Source organism: Anolis sagrei, chromosome X (genome assembly GCF_037176765.1).
Source record: "Anolis sagrei isolate rAnoSag1 chromosome X, rAnoSag1.mat, whole genome shotgun sequence".
Lineage (NCBI taxonomy): Eukaryota > Metazoa > Chordata > Lepidosauria > Squamata > Dactyloidae > Anolis > Anolis sagrei.
In genome coordinates this window covers 100,994,539-101,013,939 of record NC_090034.1, presented here as the reverse complement: position 1 = coordinate 101,013,939, position 19,401 = coordinate 100,994,539, and the positions used below count along the sequence as shown (strand labels likewise).

The following is a 19,401-nucleotide window of genomic DNA, read 5'->3' as shown; positions in this document are numbered from 1 at the left end:
ACCCAACTTGGTCATGGTTTTAACTAGAATCTATAATTTATTGTTTAATGAACTTGGTAATATATCTGTATATTGTGTTTTAATGATTTTTTTACTGTTTTAATTGTAACCCTTGTTGTTTATATGCTGACAGCATCATATGATGCTGATGTGAGGCCGCCCTGAGCCCCCCCTTGGGGGGAAGAAGGGCGGGGTAGAAATGCATGAAATAAATCAATTAATCAATAAATAATAGTACAACAATGCCTGGAGTGTAGCTGAAATCTAAAAGAAGCCAGGGCTAGAAAACCTTTGCTGGTTTCTTGGACTGCAAATTCTCAGGTGCCCGAGTGGCCAAGCACCTGGGATTCTTGCGGCCGCATGAAAGGCAACGAAACATGGAATCTCATGAGGAAAGAGAGGCTTGGACTAGTATAAAGTTGGGTTTCCCTCCCTCTTCCCCACCCCTCCTTAGAAGGAAAAACAAACAACAATAAAACCACAACCAAGACATTTCCCACTCAGCACGGTCTAGGCCCTCCCTCCCCGAGTCAGCCTTGCAAGAGAGAGCCTTTCTAATCGCTACGACATAAACCACACACGAGACACACAGCGCCATTGGTAGCCAAGGCACATAATCTGCCACATGTGGCATCGCGGGCACCTCCTCCCTCCCGCAAAAGATGTCACAGCAGTTGGATTATGGGCTCTGGAGGGGAAGGGTGGAGACTGGGATGGCCGACAGAGAAAGGAACCCAGACAACGTGGGTCCAGGTTATAGGGAGGGGGTTCTAAGGCATGCTGGGAGAGGAATGGGATGTACAAGACAGAAAAGGTCAGTTTTCAAGGTGGGCCTCCAAAAACCTGGGGCCCTAAAGCAACCCAGTCCGATAAGGAGAACGTAGTGTTGCCAAAAACAATAATCTTACAATTCATAATATGGACTGGCAAGTGGGAAATAGCTATTAACAATGTCATGTTCTACCTATGGACCAAATGAGAAGTACGGATTGAGTATCCCTTGTCCGAAATGCTTGGGGCCAGAGATGTCCTGGGTTTCAGATCTTGACTGGGAGTCAAGTCAAAAGATGACATTCATTTACACTTCATATACATCTTATAGACATAGATAGAAGGTAATTTTATGTATTATATATTCACAATAATTTTGTGCATGAAACAAAGTTTGTATCATGATCTCGGCCATCCATGTGGACAATGTTGGAGCATTTCAGATGTTGGGAGAAGGGATACTCAGCCTATATTGGTATCAGTTAACTTGGCCATGTATCTGTAAAATTAACATTTTGTTTATACTCATAACTTACTGTATATACTTGAGTATAAGCCAGGTTTTTCAGCCCCCCTTTTAAGACTAAAAAAGCCTCCCTCAGCTTATACTCGAGTTAAAGTTGTTTATAATTTTACTCTGTAATTATTATTATTTTATTACATTTATTATTTTACTCTATTTATTATTATTGCATTTATTATTTTACTGTTATTATTCTTATTGTTATTACAAGGGTTGAATGAAAAGTAATGCCTCCACCTTCATTACTTGGGTTTGGATGGGAATATTTTAATAAATCAAATACAGAAATAATCCTTAGAATGTGTTCTTTAACTACCACTATTCACTTTTCCATATAATCACCAGACAATTGGATACATTTCTGCCAACAATGAACAAGTTTTCTGAAGCTGTCACGGAAGAAATCGACACTCTGTTTCCACAGCCAGCGTTTCACAGTTCTCTCATCCTGGGTACCCATCGTGCACAGATCTTCAGATAGCCAAGCAAAGATAATGTGACCCACACGTTCTTGTGAAATGCTGATTAGGCTTGAAATTTCTCTCTGAGTGATATGATGATCATCCTGAATCAATTTGTCAACCTTTTGCTTGTGAAACTCGGTGGTTGCTGTCACAGGACGTCCAACTCTTTGTTTGTCATGCAAGTCAGATGTTCCCACCTCAACATCTTTAAACTTATTCGCCCAAAGACGCACAGTACTCACATCAACACAATCACCATAAATAGCTTGCATTCTCTGATGAATCTCCTTTGGATGACACCTTCTGCTGTCAAGAATTCAATGAATGCACATTGCTTAAGTCTCATTGATCGACCGTCTGTGCAGGGTTCCATACTTTGCACTTTAACAATACAACCATTCAATGCTAAGGCTTCCCACCAAAATGGAACTGTAGAGGAGAGTCTACCGAACAAGCCAGTACCTGCCGCATAAAAGTACTGCCATCTGCTGAGGAGTTACGAAGGTGGAGGCATTACTTTTCATTCAACCCTCATATTACATTTCCATTATTCTACTCTATTATTATTTTTATTACTTTTATTATTTTACTATATTTATTATTATTTTACTCTATTATTACTGTTATTATTACATTTCCATTATTTTACTACTACTACTACTACTATTATTATTATTATTATTATTATTACATTTATTATTATTTTGCATTATTATTGGAAGGACATGTAAGCACTAGGGCTGGGCGGTTTCGTTTCGTTAATTCGTAATTCGTTAATAATTTGTTAATTTTTTTAATTACAAAACGATAACGAACCATTCTGGAGCAATTTTTTAAAAAAACGAATTTTTAAACACGTTTTGTAAATGCTTCGTATTTTGTTATTGTATTCGTTTCGTTATTGTTCCGAGGTCGTTTCGTTATTATTTCCGCATGTCTGGGCCAGTTTTATGGTTTAATTAGTGAAAAAAAATTATAATATCACACCAACAGTCAACAACAGAGGGAAGCTTCAGAAGTTTTTGGAGGTTTTTTAGCGTATTTCGCGGTCGCGTCCGCCATTAACGAATCGATTCGTTATTGTTTCGGAAATCGATTTGTTAATGTTTTGTAATTTTTTTTCACATTTACGAAATTTCGTAAATATCGAACTTTTTAAGAGGAAAATTTTGTAATTATTTTAAATAACGAAACGCCCAAAAAACCCCCAAAAAACGAATCGATTTTAGAAACAAATTTTTCCGTTGTTACCCAGGCCTAGTAAGCACATTTACACTGAAGGAGGTTAGAATAATGGTTTAATCAGAGTTGGACAGTCTTATCTTAAATTACAGTTTTATGTAAATATTCGAAAACATTTAACCTACAGATGCCTCAATTAATGTCATTTTATTGGTATCTATTTTTATTTTGAAATTTACCAGTATCTGTTGCATTTCCCACCCTCGGCTTATACTCAAGTCAATACGTTCTCCCAGTTTTTTGTAGTAAATTTATGTGCCTCGGCTTATATTTGGATCGGCTGATACTCAAGAATATACGGTATATATGGTGCACACATTTCTGTCTTTATGAAGGGCTCACATACTTAAATATGGGATTTTTAGGCATCTTGTTTGGAGTGTAAAAAAGGAAAAGCTTTCCAGCCATCATAATCAGACATCTCTTATATGAAAAGACAAACTTTCTGCCCCTTAAATAAAGGACAGCCCTTGTAACAAGGAACAAGCTTCCCATTCCTCAAATAAAAGGCATCCCTTGCAATAAGGGACACCTTTCAATGCTAAGGGAATGGCATGAGAGACTCCAAAAACGCAACGTTGCCATCTACACAACGGAGTCTTGTTTAAGTGCGTGAGAGAAAGTCAGCCCTGCCAATGGGGTGCTTGATGGCTCATTGGTGCCAACCCATCGGATGCATGATGCGTTGCTGCCAGAGCTGCGGAAAGCCATTGTGCTCTCGCCATGGTTCATGCAGCCACGTCCCCTTCCCTCTCCCCCTGCCTCGGAGGGTTTCCCGCTTCATTTTCCAGCAAGGAGAGAGGGGAGGGTCCCGGCAGAGATGCGCATTGCGCCATGCGGTCTCCACGTGGCCCAAAGGACGACAACAAAAAGGGCCGTTGTTTCTCTAACCTGGCCTTCTCCAGACTAAACTCACACACGGTGCAGGGGAGAAGAGGGAGACAAGACAGAAGAGGAGAAACAAAAGGTTAGATGGAGTTGTACACCCAGGATGGATGCAGAACAAAGAACCCGCAGGCCCAAGATGGTATCAAGATCCCCACCACCAGCTTCTTCCTTCTCTTCCCTGCATTTCAGCTAACCGATCAAAGGAGTAAGAAACGCTGCTCACACAAAGAGGTTAAGCACTGGGCAGAATTGGGCTGATACAGAACATATGTGTTGCTTACCTGTAACCGTAGTTCCCCAAGTGATCACCTGTGAATTCGCACGTATGGTAATTTCTGCGCCTGAGCAGACATATGTGCAATTCACAGGGACCACGATGGAGAAATACAGGCTGCTTACCTGTAACTGTAGTTCCCTGAGTGGTCACCTGTGAATTCGCACATATGGTAATTTCTGTGCCTGAGCAGACATATGTGCAATTCACAGGGACTACAATGGAGAAATACAGGCTGCTTACCTGTAACTGTAGTTCCCTGAGTGATCACCTGTGAATTCGCATATATGGTAATTTCTGCGCCTGAGCAGACATATGTGCAATTCACAGGGACCACGATGGAGAAATACAGGCTGCTTACCTGTAACCGTAGTTCCCCCTAGTGATCACCTGTGAATTCACACATATGGTAATTTCTGCGCCTGAGCAGAAATATGTGCAATTCACAGGGACCACGATGGGGAAATACAGGTTGCTTACCTGTAACCGTAGTTCCCCGAGTGCTCACCTGTGAATTCGCACATATGTCTGCTCAAACGCAGATATTACCATATGTGCAATTCACAGTGACCACGATGGGGAACCTGTCATTTCCACCCAGTGTTCACAAGGGGACAACTAAGCTCCTAGTTTTCGTTCCTTGGAAGAGTTTAAAAATATGTAGGCGGTCATCTGAAACCAGTTGGCATTAAGAACATTTTAGTGGTTTTGCCCCTGATCTGCTATTTGCTCCTTTATCCCACCATTCCCTCCTCACTCCCTCACTCTCTACCACTGCCAATCCTGACCCACATCTCTGAATGCTGCAAAGAAATTAAAGAATAATGAATTATGCACATGTTGCATGAGATGAGGGGATACACTCAATGATGGGCCAAAGACCGAGCCTGTTCTTCTCAGATATTCCCAACTGGTCAGCTGCAAACCAGGTTTCAAAAGATGGGTTGTTAGTCTCTCAATTGATTATGAATGGGGTGGTAGAGTTGGAGGGTTGAGTGAAATGGATTTGGGTCTTGCAAGCTGGCTTGGGTAGAGGCCACCTTCATTCAAGAAGAAAAGAAACACCCCACAAGGAAAGGCAAAGAACAGTGCTAATAATGTTACTCAGGAAATACTCTAGGGAGTTTTCACACAAAGCATTTCACAAACAGTACCGTAGCAATTCATACAAGTACTGTTCAGAGTAGGCCAGCATGACTACTGTTATGTTAGCTATTAGACAGAGTGAAAATTGAGCAATAAGGGCTTGCCCAAAAACACCCAAAATAGTTCCTAATTGTGTTGGGATTGGAACTGAGGACGTTCTACCTCACAAGCTCAAACTCTCACTCAAGTGCCATGCTCGTTTATAGACCAATGTCCTGAGGAACTCAAACTTAATAGCTGTTGGTACAAAGGTTCTTCTGTCCTGGAGGGATATTATGGCTCCTGGCAAGAGAAGACTTGTGTCCTCCATCCCATCCATCCCTGGCTAAAGGGTGTCCCTCACACACTCTCTGGCACGCCTCTTACCTTGGACATTTTGCTCTTGCTGTCGGCTGTTAGGAAAGACATGTTGTTGATTTCGTTCTGCACGACAAAGTTTTGCTCTTCTCGTTTGAAGTTCTACCGAATAAAAGGAAAAAAATAAATTGAGTCCTGTGCAGCAGGGAAGCGGGAGATCCGATGAGAGGAATGAGTTACGCCTTATTTACCAAAAAGGGAAGAGACTGGGGCCTCTTCTTGGAGCCTAAGTAAGGAAGGGATGTTCTCCCTCCTAGCAAGGTTTTCTTTGTAGTAAAATAATATGGTTGCACTAGTTACAAGAACAAGGTTTCCATAACACAAATAAAGTTCTTTATGTATTGTCGAAGGCTTTCATGGCTGGAATCACTGGGTTGTTGTAGGTTTTTTCGGGCTGTATGGCCATGGTCTAGAGGCATTCTCTCCTGACGTTTCGCCTGCATCTATGGCAAGCATCCTCAGAGGTAATAAGGTCTGTTGGAACTAGGGAAAAAAGGTTTATATATCTGTGGAATGACTAGGGTGAGACAAAGGACTCTTGTCTGCTGGAGCTAGGTGAGAATGTTTCAACTGACCACCTTGATTAGCATACAATGCCCTGACTGTGCCTGGAGCATACTTTTGTTGGGAGGTGAACAAAACGAACAAAATCTGACTACCAGTATTAAAAAACTCTAAAATTGCAACAGCACACCAACAGAGAGGAAGCAGGCAGGGACATTTAATCACCTCTCAACAAAAGTTTGCTCCAGGCACAGTCAGCCCATTGTATGCTAATCAATGTGGTCAGTTGAAACATTCACACCTAACTCCAGCAGACAAGAGTCCTTTGTCTCACCCTGGTCATTCCACAGATATATAAACCCTTTTCCTAGTTCCAACAGACCTCACTACCTCTGAGGATGCTTGCCATAGATGCAGGTGAAACGTCAGGAGAGAATGTCTCTAGACCATGGCCATACAGCCCGAAAAAACCTACAACAACCCAAAGTTCTTTATACTTCCTTCTTTGCTTCCACACTGGGCTTCTTTCTCATGAAGATAAATAGCGTCACTCTCACACTGAAGTAACACAGGAGCTTCACACAGTATTTTTTTACACACAGCAGCCTTCACACAGGATGGTGTTCAATCTGGAGCTTCTCTCAACAAAGCTTCTCACACCAGATCTACTCACACTGAGGCCTACCTCACACTGAGACCTTTCTCCCACTGAGGGCTCTCTCATACTGAGGCCTTTCTCCCACTGAGGTAAACTAACACTGAGGCCTTCTCATACTGTGGCCCTTCTCCCACAGGGACCTCTCATAGACCAAGGCTACTAAGCTACAGGCACACCTGCTTATATTTAAATGCAGCTTTTGCTGAGCCATTGCATTCATTTAACCTTTTCAGTGCTTGACTCACATTTTTGTAATTAAAAATACCTAGCTAATTTTTAATATTTCTGACTATTGCTGATGTCATTGTTGGAGTACAAAAGCATGTAGTCTTCGGCCTGTGCAACACCTCAAGGGGTTCCAAGTTCCACCTGTGAGATAGCTTGTTTCACGAGAACTCACCTAAACACTATCCTCTATTAAAAAGTTCACTCACGTGTGACTTTGACCAGTAAATGAACACTTCCCCAACCATCCGAAACAGCTCCTCGGCGTCCGAGTTTGGTTCCGTCAACCAATTGGCTCTGAAAGTGCAAAGAACTGTAAGTAGGTATCTTTACCTGCTAGCATACGTCAGGCATATAGGGCCAATTCTGTCTGTTTACTCTTCTCCCTCCACTTTTGGTAATCTCCCATTCTTAAAAAATATCTTATTGTCAGGTTTTACAATGTATTGTAATGTAATATAGCTGAGTCATGCACTGCTAATAGGCTTCTATTGGAAATGCTGAATCATGCATTAACTGTATATAGGGAATCATTTGGGGAATGTGTTCTGGCCTAGTCCAGGTGATTGTGAATTATGTAATCCTGGGTTTGAGTTAAGTCAATGAGTTGGGAACCAATCAGAGATTGCTATGTGTAAATGTATAGAATTGTATATAAGGAAGTCATGTAGAGTGTATACTCTCTCCTTGTGCTGTGATGCTGTTCGTCGAAGGCTCTATGTTATTGATTAAAAGAACCTGTCTGCTAAGACAAGATATAACCGTGTGCTGTGGTAAGTTTGTAGTGTCATCTAGATTGGAGGGGAAAACAATAATAAAACTGACAATGGCCGGGCATGTGCTCAAGTGTCTGTAAAAGAGTTCCAGAGTGACTGCAGTTTGTGGGAGCAGTTGACTGAAAATACTGTGCAGGAAGAAGCTATTGGAAAGCGTTGAAGTTGTGCGACTGATCTGCTGCTGAATTGTGAAATTAATCTCAACACTTATTATAAGAAGGAGAGAGTGACAGCAGCTAAGGACACTTTGATCTCCACAATACCTGTTGTTGTCAACGTATCGGATGAGCAAGGGGTAGAGGGCATAGAGGTCCCGGCAGAGCACCGAGAACTCGTCCCGAATAAGCATCTCAGCATCCTCAGACTCTGTCTTCGCCTCCAGCCGCAGCTGCTCCTCCTCGGCTACTACCTTCCCCGAGCGCTTCTTCAGCTTCTCCATGGTGGGAATGAAGTGGGAGCGAAGCAGTTCAGGCTTTGCCTTGCTGACAATGGGCTGTGCAAAGACTGCATGGAAGAGATTGTGAAGGAAAGGACATCAGTCAAGAAACAAAATAATCAACTCTCCCTCCAGTGCTGCCAACATGCACTTCCTAAGACTTTTTGCCAGAAACTCATCATAGAATCATAGACTCCTAGAGTTGGATGAGACCTCATGGGCCATCCAATCCAACCCCATTCTGCCAAGAAGCCGGAAAATCGCATTCAAAGCACCCCTGACAGATGGCCATCCAACCTCTGCTTAAAAGCCTCCAGAGAAGGAGTCTCCACCACACTCAGGGGTTTAATTGTTCTTGCGGGGCCTGTAATGTCCACATTGGGAAACTTAAATGAGTTCTGGAACCTGCGGATCTAACTCCTTGGACTTCGATCATCCAGAGAGGCCTTTCTCGCACTCCATCGCAAGTGTGACTTGTGGGTATGAGGGAAAGGGCCTTCTCTGCGGTGGCCCCTTTGCTCTGGAATGTGATCCACAGAGAAATTAGGCAAGCCCCCACCGTGGCAGTCTTTAGGAAGAGCTTGAAAACTTGGCTGTTCCAGTGTGCCTTCAAGGAATGATGAACTGATTTATAACCCCTGACCTGACCAAACCTTGCAAAAAAAATGCCCTCGGATGGTGGCGGGGTATAAATAAAGTGTTATTATTCTGATTCTGATTCTTATTATTCCAGGCCTATGGGAGCAATGATCCTACATCTCCTCAGTAAAGGGTAAATATCTATACACTGCAATATATTAGGCCAGCACTGAATAAATCCCATGCTGTAAAACAACACTGCACAACACATATTGATGACTAAGGGCTACTCTGTTGCAGATGCAACTTTGCTTCTGCAGAATCTATCCACTGCACAATAGCAAATATTTCACTCTGAATACGTAATGCAACTTATACATAACAACAGCAATAACAACAATTCTTTATTGATTAGTCAATTTTGACCATATCAAAACATGCAAAACATACAAAACATACACATACAGTAAAACCATATATGAATACAAGGCATCATGGCCTACTGGCCTGTCGACCCACTCCTAAATAATTGAGCAACTACAAGATAAAGAGTTTAAAAGATTAAAAATTGATTAATTCCTTAAAATAAGGTTAGGGTGGGGGGCAAGGGTAGGTAAAACTAGTGGCGTGTCCATATTAAGTTTTTAAGTTTGAGTTTTGTTGATGGCAGCAAGGTCGCCTCTCTCTGCTTCCATCTTCTCACGGATGGCCAGCGCTTTTTGGGTAAAAAGGGTCAATTTTAAAATAGAGTTTTTATCTGAACCCCAAAGAAGGATGTGCAATTTCTCCTTATTCTCTGAATAAGTATGGTTCTCCAGCAGGGGCTCTAGGTAGTAAGACCGGATCCTGTTGTACTGCAACTTATACATGTGTATGTCAGGACTATGGCGCAGCTAGCTGGTAGTCAACTGCATTAAGATCACAAGTGACTTCGAAGCCAGCCCGGGTCAGAGTGAGCTTCCGACCAATTTGTGTAGCTTGCTGTCGACCTTTGCAGCCTGAAAGACAGTTGCATCAAATAGGAAATTTAGGTACCGCTTACGTGCGGAGGCTAATTTACAACGCCATCAAAATTCTCCAGCAAGCATGCAAAGAATAAGGAAGTACTCTATCAGTGTCACAAATGGATGGTGAAGTGACATCTCCCCTGGTGGCCAGAATACCATGAAAAAACTGGAATGTTAAATAGCCTCTGTATCTGTCTATATATGTTGTGTGTCTATGGCACTGAATGTTTGCCATGTATATGTACATTGTAATCCGCCCTGAGTCCCCTGCGGGGTGAGAAGGGCGGAATATAAATACTGTAAATAAATAAATAAATAAATAAATAAATAAATAAATATGTCACTATTTATTTATTTATTTATTTATTATTGGCATTTGTTAACCGCCACTCTCAGCCCGAAGGTGACTCGTGGCGGTGTACAGAACATAGAACAAAAAGACAACAGTTACAATAAATTCAGGGCTAAACATACATCATACTAACACATAATTAATTAAACTAAAACTAAAAATCCGCTTCGTCTTGTTTGGGTCATAATCAGTCTCGTAGTCCTAGTCCATTCCGGTGGTCGTTCCAAAGCATAGCACTTAATTGAAGGCCTTTTCGAAGAGCCAGGTTTTCAGGCCCTTGCGGAAGGCCATGAGGGAAGGCGCCTGTCTAACTTCAGCAGGGAGGGAGTTCCACAGCCGGGGGGCCACCACCGAGAAGGCCCGCTCTCTGGTCCCCGCCAAACGTGCCTGTGAGGCAGGCGGGACCGAGAGAAGGGCCTCCCCGGATGATCTCAAGGTCCTCGTGGGCTCGTAGGCCGAGATGCGGTACTCAACATGATGCCAATGTAAGGATGCATTGGACTGAACCCTATGCTGGTAAAAATAGGATACAATCTTTTCTGTATTTCCCAGGATTCCTTAAGGATTCTATTCCTTGGCAGTTCCATTAGTTTAGCCAAGATCTGTCAATTACTGGCCAATCGAAGTGTTACTTATGGGACCTCATTGAAAATGACCATATTGACGGCTGATCAATGTGAGGTACTAACAATTGCATCACAAAGAAGACTGGGGCAAGGGAAACCCCCAATTTGCCACGGTTTCGCCACTCCAATAGCAATTCTTCACTACAGCAGACTAGAAGCCCAGGCTATATGTCGACCTGTCCTTTACTTAGTCTCCTTCTATCCAGGCTTCAGTACTCCTTGGAAACCGATCCCTCCTTCAAAGATAAAAGCTCCTCCAAATCTATCCTCACTCTGACCGTTGACCCTTTGTACCTGCCAACCGCTTCATCCAGGAAGCTTCATCTATGCCCAGGTTGTTGACAATGATCTTCAGGATGTTGCCTAGCAAGGTGTTGAGTTGATCGGACGTCACATCGGTGCACCAAGGGCCCTGGGGGTTGGTTTCAGGGCCCCGCTCCCACCAGCGAGGGAGGTAGTTGCAAAGCATTGGCAAGGTGATCTCGATGACATGGGGCATCTCAGTGTAGCGGGCTCCCGACTCAGCCAGTCCGCTAATTTCCTTCATGAGCTTCTCCAGGACGGGGATATCTGGGCACATCTCCTCCACTCGGTTTGGTAGGCCCAAGACTGGGGATATGAAAGAGAAGGCATGTATGACAAAACACGTGCTACGCTCACCAAAATATAATAACGCTCACAGTGAGGAGTAGTAGAGAAGAATAAGATTTTAATTAAACTATTTTAGTCAGGGAAATATATAAAATAATCCCAAATGCTCGCTGCTCAGCCAAAATTAAGAAGCTCACAAAAGGTAGAGGGAGTATGGTTGTTGAACCAACTGTATATTTAAAAGTGAGGAACTGGGAACCACTGGAACTGAGAGTCTTAAAATGATTCTTCAAAAGATTTCCGCTGCCACCATTTCTGTATTAATCAAACAGGCTGAGGTAATATTTGAGAGTTTCTTCTGTGACACACACTGTGCCACTATTTTCTTAAAGGCTGTTGTGAAGCTGACTTTAGCAATGCTTTGACCACAAAGGTATTCACACTGAGGCTGGTCTAAGTTGATGAAAATAACTAGAATGTTTATTGAGCAGGCTTGAATAATTCAGGTACAAATGCTTAATGGTTTCAGTAAAATACTGGCATAAAAAGCTTATGTTTGCGTTAGAGTCAAGATCTTAAAAGCTTCTGGGTTACAAGTCTTCAAAGTTCCACCACAGAAAATTACTTCAGGAAATGACTCTCTGAAAGTAACTCCCAAAAATGCTCCTTAGGAATCTAGCCAAAAACCCTGAATTCCTTAGGAATTGAACAGTCCACTAACGCGGTACTGCTCCACACAGTATTCTAGCTATATTCTCAATATTTACCCTGAATACTTCACAAAAGACTGACCCAATCTTCTCAAACCCAAACCTGCCTCTGACTAACACCCACACTTCTTCTCTCTAACAGTTCCAAACTCCAACTCCAACTGACTAAAAAGGGACCAAACCTCAGATTAAAAGACACTTTCCCCCCCCTCTAAACCACTTAGGCTCCATCCCCATCTTTCTAGCCAATCCTAGCCTTCTGATTTTCCCTCTAAGACTGGAACACGCACCCTCAAGGCAAACCTACCTAAGATGGCTTCTCCCTGTTTCCCTTTCCTAAAATGGATGCCATGGCTTCGCCAGGCCCACTCCCTTAGGCTAGCTAAAGTAAGGGATTCATTACAGCACGCCATTTAAGCTTTGTAATCAAGCAACAGCAATCTTAAGATAATGTTCCCACAACACCCCGAAGGTGCAAAATTCTGCCTGGTTTTGGGCATTAAACAGGATCACCTCTTGGAGGGAAGACCACCAACCAATACCAGGTGCTGCAGGGTATATTTCAGATGAAGGAACTGGCAAACATTAGCTTTAGAATTAAGGAGTAGCAATCTTAAGATAATGTTCCCACAACACCCCGAAGATGCCAAATCCTGCCTGGTCTTTCTATATGTTTTATATGAAGGATCAGCTCTTGATGGGAGGCCACCAACCAATACCAGGTGCTGTAGGGTATATTTTAGATGAAGGAACTAGCAAATCGACCTCTAAGGAAACCCTATAATCTCCCCCCATTCCTTCTGAACTCACTGGCTCGCTCTCTGGGTGATTTGGTGGTGTAGACAGAGTACGGGTTGTATTCGTTGATGTGGGGCTCCAAGAAGGCCACAGGCATCGCTGCTGCTAGTCGTGCCAAGCATTCCCCAAGTTGTGGCCGTTGCCTGCAGAAAATGGACAAAACATACAAAGCAGTGACTGCCACGGCATGCATATAGCCCGAAAAAACCTACAACAACCCATGCTAAGGAAGCCCTGCTGGCATGGCATCTAAGTATCACATCCTCCATCACTTTAAATAAATGCTATTACTCTGATAAACATGGAATACATAGAGCTAGGAAGCATTACTTTTGAGGACATCATGTACTAGAATCAGGGCTAGCAGAGAATCATGGAAGCACTGAATAATGGACTCTGGAGTCACCGGTAAAAAGCAGGATTCAGCTTTACTTGAGCAGTTCATAAATCCAACATACACCATGAGCAGACAGACATTAAGAACACAGAACAAAGAGATAGACTCTTGAAAGCAAAACTGGAGCTGGAAGGGAGTTATCTCAGACACTCCCTAACTCTTCACACACCAAGAACTCAGGGTCACAGGGCCACATTCTCACAGCTAGTTACTTTGCTGTTTTCAACTCTATTGTGTAAACATACATCCTGGCAATACAAATCTATTTCAATTACTATTCTTCTACATGAAATTACATTTAAACATACATCATACATGAAATACACACTGACACCCACCATATCCAAAAATAGAGAATTCTCAGAAGAGTTGTCCAAAATTAAGCTTTCCAAACTCTGGAAAATGTAACTCTTTGAAAACAAAAACAAGAATGAATCTTCCTTTTGTTGGAATTGCCCAAGTCTCAAATCCTCAACAAGGAGCGGTTAGTTAGTTTAGTATAGTTTAGTTTAATATAGTTTAGTATATATACACAGGTGGAGTCTATCAACTTTTGTATCCTGTATGATTTTTGGACACTCTGTTATATATTTTAGAGTAGTTTTCCCCTAACACGTTTAAATCTCCCATTTTCTTGCACTCACCTCTCCACATAAGGATTTTTGGTTGTGCCCAGGGAATAGATACTGCACAGAGTTCGGTAGCAAGAGACCTGGACATCATCCACTGTAGAGAAGCAAAAAAATAAAATAAAAATAAAATAAGAGGGGTTGTTCACACCGAAAACATACATTTCCTTCTTTACATAGTCTTGTGGTAGTTGGCACTGCTCTGTATCATTGGCTAGTAGGCATGTGCAATCCATGCTTCTAAATTATTCTAAAGCACTTATAAAACTAAAATTCTGGTGGTGAAAACTAGGGGGCGCTGCTGCTTCTCCAGTGTTGCTAAAGTTCTGATGGTGAAAATTTCAGAACTCTAACAAAACTTTCAAAATTTCATTATTATTTCATTACTGATAATTTTTATGACTGCCATTTATAATGAAATTTTGAAAGTTTTGTTAGAGTTCTGAAATTTTCACCACCAGAATTTTAGCAACACTGTAGAAGCAAAGCACGAGCGCCTCCTAGTTTTCACCACCAGAACTTTAGTTTTCTAAGTACTTTAGAACCATTTAGAACCATGGATTGCACATGCCATTTGGCTAGTATGTGTCCCTCCATTATCTCAATGGAGCGCTAGAAACAATATCATACGAAAGCTGGCTGGCACAACCTGGGGACCATGACCAGATACAGTGAAGACATCTGCTCTTGTGCTATGCTACTCTGCTGCTGAGGATGCATACCCAGTGTGGAACACATCTTACCACATTAAAACAGTGGATGTGGCTCTTAATGAGACATGCCGCATTATCACGGGGTGTCTGCGCCCAACACCGCTGGAGAAATTACACTGTTTAGCCAGTATTGCACCACCTGACATCCGCTGGGGAGTAGCAGCCAATAATGTAAGAACCAAGGCAGTGATATCTCCAGCCCAACCCCTGTTTGGGTATTAGCCAAAAAGTGGGTGCTAGAAATAATATCATACAAAAGCTGACTGGCACAACCTGGGGATCACAACCAGACACAGTGAAGACATCTGCCCTTGTACTATGCTACTCTGCTGCTGAGTATGCAAGCCCAGTGTGGAACACATCTCCCCATGCTAAAACAGTGGATGTGGCTCTTAATGAGACATGCCACATTATCACGGGGTGTCTGCGCCCTACACCATTGGAGAAATTACACTGTTTAGCCGATATTGCACCACCTGACATCTACCGGGGACTAGCAACCAATAGTGAAAGGACCAAGGCAGTGACATCTCTGGCCCATCCCCTGTTTGGGTATCAGCCAACATGTCAATGACTTAAATCAAGAAATAGTTTTCTAAGATCTACAGAGACACTCGCTGGAACACCTCAGCAAGCGAGAGTCCAAAAGTGGCAGGCTCAAATCCAGAACCTCAATCCATGGCTGATATCAAATGAGAGATTTCCCCCTGGGCACACAGAAAACTGGGCGACTTGGAAGGTGCTGAACAAACTGAACTTTGACACCATAAGATACAGAGCCGACCTTAAGAAATGGGGCTACAAGGTGGAATCCACGACATGTGAGTGTGGAGAAGAGCAAACCACAGACCATCTACTGCAATGCAACCGGAGCCCTGCCACATGCTCAATGGAGGACCTTCTTGCAGCAACACCAGAAGCATTTCAAATGGCCAGATACTGGTCAAAGGACATTTAATAGAATACCAAGTCTTTGTGTTTTGTTTGTTTGTTTTTAATGCAATACAACTGTTTTGGTTCGCTCCTGACACGATAAATAAATAAATCCCAATGAGAACTCCGCTTCGACATGTTGCAGCTCCTTTCAGGTATTATTGCAGTGCAAAAATTTCCAGACCACCTTGGCTTGCTAATTCAAACAATAGCAAGTCTAGACACAAACTGAGGCACCATCCCATTCCATCCCACTTTCCCCTTGCTTGCTTACACATGACGTCGTCCCCAAACTGGTGCTGGGCGATGTGCTCGAAGAGGGATGTGAGCACGGGCAGCAGTGCCACGGTAGTATAGGTGATGTTCTGGCCCACACCCTTGACCTGGGTGCGTGACTGCGACACTTTGCCCAGCTTGAGATTCTCTACCATCTTCTCAATGTCGTCTGAGGCACCTTCAAAGAACGAACGCAGCCCGGCCTTCACAATCTCAGGGCCAGACTTCATCACAGTCCTAGTGAGTGGGACAAAGAAGAAAGATGTCCAAGCTTCTGCCAGTTGATGCAAATGGAGGGAAAGCAGAAAGGGAAGCTACTTTCTCCCTCCTCTTTTTGGGTGTGGAGATGGTTTGGAAGACGGTCTTGCTCTCTCTTCTGCACGAGAGGAAGGAATATTTGGGTGATCTACTCACCTGGCATCCAAAGAGCGGGCAAGGATATGCAGGCAGTTAATCACGGCAGCAGCATCTGTGCCTGGAGAGAAAGAGATGATCATAGAATCATAGAATCAAAGAGTTGGAAGAGACCTCATGGGCCATCCAGTCCAACCCCAGTCTGCCAAGAAGCAGGAATATTGCATTCAAATCACCCCTGACAAATGGCCATCCAGCCTCTGCTTAAAAGCTTCCAAAGAAGGAGCCTCCACCACACTCCGGGGCAGAGAGTTCCACTGCTGAACGGCTCTCACAGTCAGGAAGTTCTTCCTAATGTTCAGATGGAATCTCCTCTCTTGTAGTTTGAAGCCATTGTTCCGCGTCCTAGTCTCCAAGTCTTTGCTAAAATCTTTGCTAAAAGACGTAACGTGCCATTGTGAAAAGCTACAGGCATACATTAATTCCCTGCAGGAGAACTTGGATGGCCACAATCCCATCACACCTATCCACTGGCAATTTTTAAAAGTGACCTCCTAGAACGTATGGGGTATTTTTGCCAGGTATTTAATCCATCCCTCTGAGCATTTCAGGACCAGAAAAAGTCTTTAAAAAGAAGCAAAAAGTGATTGAAGTTACCGTATATACTCGAGTATAAGCCAAGTTTTTCAGTACTTTTTAAGGCTGAAAAAGCCCACCTTGGCTTTTACTCGAGTCAAAGTTAGTGATTATTTTACTTTGTTATTATTATTATAATGACTACATTTATTATTTTATTCTATTTATTATTATTTGAAACACAACAAGATGAGCCCACAACAGACACTCTGCTAGCTATTGTATTGGATCACACGTCGGACACTGCCGAAGTGTCTAGGACTGTGTGATGTATCGGCGAATAATGTGTGCAGATCCCAGTAAGGTGGCCTTTTGCAGATGGTAATTTTGTCAGTGCCGATTGTGTTTAAGTGCAGGCCAGGGTCTTTAGGCATGGTGCCGATCACCACTGGGACCACCTTGACTGGTTTGTGCCAGAGTCTTTGCAGTTCGATCTTTAAATCCTCATATTGTATCAGCTTTTCCAGTTGTTTCTCTTCAATCCTGCTGTCACCTGGGATTGCGACATCGATGATCCATACTTTGTTTTTTAACACGATTGTGAGGTCAGGAGTATTATGCTCCAAAACTGTCTGTCTGTCTGAATCCGGATAATAACTATAATAATAATAAACTCTATTTATTATTATTATAGGTATTATTTTACTCTATATATTATTAAATTTACATTAATTAGCTCTATTATTACATTTATTTCACTCTATTTATTATTATTATTATTATTATTAAATTTACATTACTCTATTATTATATTTATTATTTTACTCTATTTTTGTTATTACATTTATTATTTTACACTTTTATTATTGTCATTTATATGCCGCCCTGAGTCGCCTTTGGGCTGAAATGGGCGGGATAAAAGAGATGTAAATAAAAATAAATAAATAAACAAATCTACATAATTATACTCTATTATTATTAATTTATTATTTTACTTTTTATTGTTATTATTAATGCAACTAGTTTATTATTGTTATTATTACATTTATTATTTTACTCTTTTATTATTGTTATTTGTATGCCGCCCTGAGTCACCTTCGGGCTGAAATAATAAAAATAAATAAATAAACAAATCTATATCTATATTCTACATTTCCATTATTTTACTCTATTATTATTACTTTTATTATATTTATTATTTTACTCACTTTATTATTATTAGAAGGATATGTAAGCACATTTACATTGAAGAAGGTTAGAATAATTATTTAATATTACTTTTATTACATTTATTATTTTACTCTCTTTAGTATTATTGGAAGGATACATAAGCACATTTACATTGAAGAAGATTAGAATAATTATTTAATCAGAGCTGGAAGTCTTATCTTAAATAATGTAAATATTAAAAAACATTTAACTACTGATGCCTTAATTAATGCCATTTTATTGGTATCTATTTTGATTTTGAAATTTACCAGTAGCTGCTGCATTTCACACCCTTGGCTTATACTCGAGTCAATACGTTTTCCCATTTATTTGTGGTAAAATTAGGAACCCCGGCTTATATTCAGGTCGGCTTATACTTGAGTATATAAGGTATTCTGGGCCTAAAATGGCCAAGGTGAGAAAAAGTGGTGAAAATATCCCCAAAGGATATAAATGTCGTAAATAAATAAATAAGGCCCTCTTATGCATATTTGAGGAGGGAATATGATTTTTACAAAAAATAACATTTCACTTTTTTTTAAAATCCTTGGGCTTCACAAGCAGCTCAGGTGTCCATTGCTCACCCTTGGTTGAGAGAAGACCTCTTCAACCTGCCGCCCTCTAGGTGTTTTGGACACCTGAATCCCAGAATTCCTGACCAATGAATGAGCTGGCTAGAACTTCTGGGAGTTGGAGGCTGAAACACCTGGAGGTCCACACGTTGAAGAGGTTTAGGTCAAGGAACACAAAGTATGTCTACAGCAGTGGTTCTCAACCTGTGGGTCCCCAGATGTTTTGGCCTTCAACTCCCAGAAATCCTAACACCTGGTAAACTGGCTGGGATTTCTGGGAGTTGTAGGTAAAAAACATCTAGGGACCCAAGGGTGAGAACCACTGGTCTACAGGATAAGAGAAATACAGTTTGGTGGCAGGAAGGAGGCGTAGAGGGGAAGCAGGTTGGTCCATGGCTAAGGAGGCACAGTCAGGATGCAGGATGGACAGAGGTTTGTGGGGCGCTCGGACCCCACTGAAACAGAGACAAGGGGTAGAAAATAAGAGGTAAGGGAGACACACAGAGACACAACAAGGACAGAAGTCGAGGAAAGATGCTGCTTACCAAAGAGAGAGACCCGGTGCCTGACCAAGGCTGCCAATTTGCAGAAAAGGCTGAAGGATGGAAAAGAGAGGCACAGAGAGAGAATGAAAGATGTCGTTGGAAGGAGTAGGGAAACACAATGGAGCAAAGGGACTAGGTAGGAGCTGGGTGAAAAGGGCATCTGGGTCTCACAAAGGATATGAGAAACAAGGAAGTGTATGGCAGTCCTTCCTAAACTGGTACCCTTCAGATGTGCTGGACTAGAAATGTCAGGAGTTCTCAGCTATATAT

The 19,401-nt window shown here is 42.1% G+C and overlaps 1 protein-coding gene across 15 annotated transcripts in view; it reads right to left on the bottom strand.

Moving 5' to 3' along the window:
* The window catches only part of LOC137094954 (ryanodine receptor 1-like), a 259,348-nt gene that overhangs the window by 74,035 nt on the left and 165,912 nt on the right, over window positions 1-19,401 (bottom strand). For 11 of the 15 annotated variants that reach the window (XM_067460970.1, XM_067460976.1, XM_067460973.1 and 8 more), the window contains 10 exons: window positions 19,132-19,181; window positions 16,290-16,350; window positions 15,874-16,112; window positions 13,969-14,050; window positions 12,940-13,070; window positions 11,123-11,437; window positions 8,092-8,332; window positions 7,262-7,349; window positions 5,675-5,767; window positions 3,892-3,906 (listed from right to left, as the gene is read on the bottom strand). In XM_067460970.1, coding sequence (XP_067317071.1) covers window positions 3,892-3,906; window positions 5,675-5,767; window positions 7,262-7,349; window positions 8,092-8,332; window positions 11,123-11,437; window positions 12,940-13,070; window positions 13,969-14,050; window positions 15,874-16,112; window positions 16,290-16,350; window positions 19,132-19,181 — 1,315 coding nt within the window. The remainder of the gene's footprint in view (window positions 1-3,891; window positions 3,907-5,674; window positions 5,768-7,261; window positions 7,350-8,091; window positions 8,333-11,122; window positions 11,438-12,939; window positions 13,071-13,968; window positions 14,051-15,873; window positions 16,113-16,289; window positions 16,351-19,131; window positions 19,182-19,401) is intronic. The other 4 variants (XM_067460972.1, XM_067460978.1, XM_067460980.1 and 1 more) reach the window with 1 other exon arrangement.